Source organism: Watersipora subatra, chromosome 6 (assembly GCF_963576615.1).
Source record: "Watersipora subatra chromosome 6, tzWatSuba1.1, whole genome shotgun sequence".
Lineage (NCBI taxonomy): Eukaryota > Metazoa > Bryozoa > Gymnolaemata > Cheilostomatida > Watersiporidae > Watersipora > Watersipora subatra.
In genome coordinates, this window is record NC_088713.1 from 7,183,066 (window position 1) to 7,187,399 (window position 4,334).

Below are 4,334 nucleotides of genomic sequence, written 5' to 3' on the forward strand. Positions count from 1 at the left end.
TAATACTTTGCAAACATTATTTGCAGGATCGAATGCCAACTTCCTTAGCATCAACAACTCCTGATGCTCAGACATCCTTGCTGTTTTCAGAAAGGCTAAATAGGCAGTACAATGACGCATCTCCAATGGATCAAACCGCTACATCAGAAGCTTTTGCTCTTCCCACTCAAACTGCTAGTCAGCCTCTACCACATGAGCCTCAAAACCCAGTTATATCTGACAGCTTTTTAGTATTTCTCACTGCTGATGAAGATGTATTTAATGCGCCCGTTGAAATATCTGATCTCATAGAAAACAATAATATGGAGACTGATTCAGATGCAGTCAACCAAGACAATAACCGCATTCCTTCAGAAAGAGAAAGGAACTCGATCTTTTTACCACACAGAGAAAATACTAGAAGATCTCCATCACCACAACCAAATTTGAGTCACCCACTAAGCTTGCCATCTGCTCTATTCAGAAGACAAGAGGAGTTCAATAGAGATATAGCGGCAGCCCAAGTAAGAATTGAAGATGAACAGCAAAATCCATCTAGAAGCACTAGTAACTGTGGTCCTATACGACAAACACCTACTTATCAATATAGAAGAGTAGGTGGAGGTGAAAGATATAGGGGTCACAGAGGCTGGGAAAGCTCTAGAAGTGATGGAAGGAATGCTAGAAGGGTTGGTCAGGGCCAGAGTGAGAATCTGAGCAATTTTATTACCACCGGTGAAGAGCATTTTGAGTCTACCAGCGCTAGTCACTCTGGTCCTATACGGCAAACACCTACTTATCATTATAGAAGGGCAGGCGAAAGTGAAAGATATAGAGGTCACAGAGGTCGGGAAAGCTCTAGAAGTGATGGATGGAGTGGTAGAAGGGTTGGTCAGGGCCAGAACAATAATGTGATCAATCGTCTTACCAGCAGTGGCATTTCTTACTCACCTGAGATTCTTTTACCAACATTAACAGAAGGTATTAACGATGATGACGGTGGTAGAACAAGTGGTAGAAGCCGTGGAAATGGTAGAGACACAATAGAAAGTGCAAGTGGTAGAGAAGGCAGTAATAGTCTTGGAAATCAGAGAGTAGATCTAAGCTTTCTTCTTGCCAATAATTCTGATGGCAGCAATAGCCCTGGTGTCATAACAGGCCTTTCTTTAGTGCCCATTTATTATTCCAGTGAGAATAATGATATAGCTTATATTGTTTCTCACGGTGAAGCCGATCATTCGGATGTATCACAGCAAGAGCAAATCAGCCTGCGACAAGAACGAAGTGGGCAATGGTTCTGTGGCAGCACTCCTCTTAGATTGTACAACCCTGGACCAAATCCAGATCTAAATGCCCCTGAATATACTCCAATATTTCGAACTGTTCCTTTGTACAGTAGACCTCCACCTTATCAAAATATTGAAACACTGGGTAGCCCCTCCCTAATTGTTATGAGTACACATTTTAGTTAAAACCAAATAAGCAACCAATATTACCAAATTTGGTCAAGCAATAACCAGAGCACACTAGTTCTTCCAAAAAAATACAGAAAGATTATGCTTCAACGTTTTCTTTTTTATTTTATCATCATTGTGCATTAAGAGCCTACAAGTACTTTATAGCTTGTGGACCGTTTAGACATTTGAAAATTGAAGAAAGATGAAATAATTTTTTAATAATACTAACTGATCTAAACAATTCCTATTTTTTACATATCTTTAGTTATAAGTAAGTGTGATCAAAATATATGATTTTTAAAAACATTAAATTTTCATGGAGAAATGACAGTTTCGTTTAATTGAGCTACTTTTTAAATCTAAAATATATTTTGGTAGTTTAAAATTTATATCTCCTGTTATATGAAAATATTGGTAAAGTTAGTCGCTCTCTGTAGAATTTGTTAGAAACTTTAGATATTGATTTCACTCAGGATTTTAAAAGAGATGATTTCACTGGTTAAGTCTGCGGCTCACAATCTTTAATTTTACCATGCAACCTGAAATAAAATTTCAGTACCATTTTTACACCAACTTGCAAAGCACAATAAGTATGAATGCGGTAAAATATGAAAAGTTACAGTATGATAGCAAGTAAAAGTACTGAACATCAAATGAAATGTGACAAGAAACAATATAACATGGTATAACAAAATAAAAAAAACATATGCAACTAACCTGTAATCTCCAAGAAATAATCACTTAGCAATTGACAGCTTAATAATCACATTGTAAGAGTAATTATTTAAATCTGGCTGCCTTCTACAGAAGTTAGAAAAACGTCACACTATGAGTTAAGCAAAACCTTAGCTTATGACTCAATGCTGGCAACTATCATTGGTCATCGCGTATTAGGCCAATTTGACTTGCCATCAACTCCAGGAATGCTAAACTAACAAAGTTTTCCTACACTCCTATCTAAATTTCTTAAATTTATTGTAATACTTAGTTTTTTGTTTATTGTTTGTTTTTGGTTTATTAAATGTTGATTAATTCACACTAAATTATTGATAATGAATAATTCGACATGATATATAGTTGCTACTCTAAGTACTCAGCATAACTACAACACTGTGTACTGACCTCTGCAGAACAGTTGGTGGGTGCATGGGTAATCCTTTTTTATCAAGAATTTCGGTTCCCTATTTTGATTTTAGGTTGCGCACCAAGCCGTCTGAGCCTGCAATAGTTTTGGTCACTCTACCTAGCTTCCAATCATTTCTGGCTGCCTGGCTGTCTTTGACATTGACAATGTCTCCTTTTTTGACATTTGTTCTTGTCCTTGTAAGTTTCTGACAAATTTTTATGTCATTTAAATATTCAGTTTTTCATGTTTTCCAGAACTCCTCTGCTGCTGCTTGGGCTATCTTCCACCGTTCGCTGCTATACAAATCATCTTCGGTGAAGTTTCCAGGTGGTGGTGCCAGTAATGATTGACTTTTCATGGTCAGGAGATGATTAGGTGTAATCACATGAACCTTGGGATCGATTGTCAAGGGCAATCAAGAGCTTACTGTGGATGATATTCCCTGCATCATAGAATAAAGTTCTTAGGGTTTTGGTGTCTAGTTTGTTTTTCAGCTTGAAAGTCATTGCATTGAGTACTGCTCTACCCAAGCGAATCATTATGTCCATGGCTCCTCCTTGATGACTTGCCTCAGGTGAGTTGAATTTGAAATGAATGCGGTTCTCTAGCAAGTATTGCTTAGTTTCCTTACCGGTTATCTCTAGTTGCTTTTCAATCTCATTCTTTGCTCCAACAAAATTAGTTCCATTCTCACAATATATTGTTTAAACGGGCCCTCTTAAGGCTATGAAGCATCTCAGGGCTTGTATTAAAGTGTCTGCACTCATGTAGTCTAAGAACACTATATGAACTGCTCTAGAGTAGAGACAGGTTATCAGAAGGCTCCATCTTTTCAGCTCTATGCGCTTGTCCTTCACGCAATAAGGTCTAAAGGTGTCGATTCCAATGTTTGTGAATGGAGGAGTAGCCTCCATCATTTCTTTGCAGAGTTCTCCCATAAGTTGTTTCTCTGGTGCCTTTCTTTTTTTAGCACAGCCTACACACTGGTTAAGCACACGCTTTACCACACCAGTTCCATTTACCATCCATATTCCAGCATCCATAATTGCTGCGAGTGTGCTTCTCCTTCCTAAATGTGATATTCGTTCATGGAAATGCGCTGTCAAAAGATATGCTAGGTAAGAGTTCTTAGGAACGATGGTAGGGTATTTCTGCTGATAACTCAGTGTTGAAGCACTAGCTCTCCCACCAACACGAACTATACCTTCGTCATCAATCTTAGGATTGAGTTTGATGAGAGACTTCTCCTTCATTTTTATAGGATAACTCTCTGATTGTGCCATTTTTAAGATAAGTACTTTGGCCTCTTTCAGATCATTGGTCTTCAACTCTTTGCACATCCACTGTTTCTGTTTGAAAAAGCCCTTCAGCAATGCTATGCTTTGCACTAGTTTCTTCCAACTACTGAATCGAGCGAATTTCCTCGTTATGCTTTGTGTGTTGAAAGTAGCCATGGTACTAGTCCCTTTTTTGCACTTTTGGATCAGATTCATTAACTGTTGTGTTGGCCCAGTTTTTCCTAATGAAATCTAGCGCACCAGGGTTTCTGAGGAAGGGGGCCTATTCCACCACATGTCGTTATCAATGATTTCTTTAGCACTTATTCCACGAGAAGCTATGTCTGCTGGATTTAATTCTGTTTGAACATAATTCCATTGTTTGGGTTCAGTTGTCTTCCTAATTTTGCTTACCCTGTTGGCAACATACAGATGAAACGTTCTGACATCATTGGATATGTATCCCAGCAGTATTTGAGAATCCCTCCAAAAGGT

The 4,334-nt window shown here is 38.2% G+C and overlaps 1 protein-coding gene across 1 annotated transcript; it reads right to left on the reverse strand.

The window, feature by feature from the left end:
- Positions 1-3,266: 3,266 nt before the first annotated feature.
- Positions 3,267-4,016, reverse strand: LOC137397999 (uncharacterized). Its single transcript, XM_068084098.1, has one exon. It carries the CDS (start codon positions 4,014-4,016, stop codon positions 3,267-3,269), a length of 750 nt encoding a protein of 249 aa, XP_067940199.1.
- Between the last annotated feature and the right edge of the window lie 318 nt (positions 4,017-4,334).

Excerpts from the sequence above, each read along its gene's own strand:
- LOC137397999 (XM_068084098.1), bottom strand. The coding sequence starts at position 4,016 with ATGGCTACTTTCAACACACAAAGCATAACGAGGAAATTCGCTCGATTC.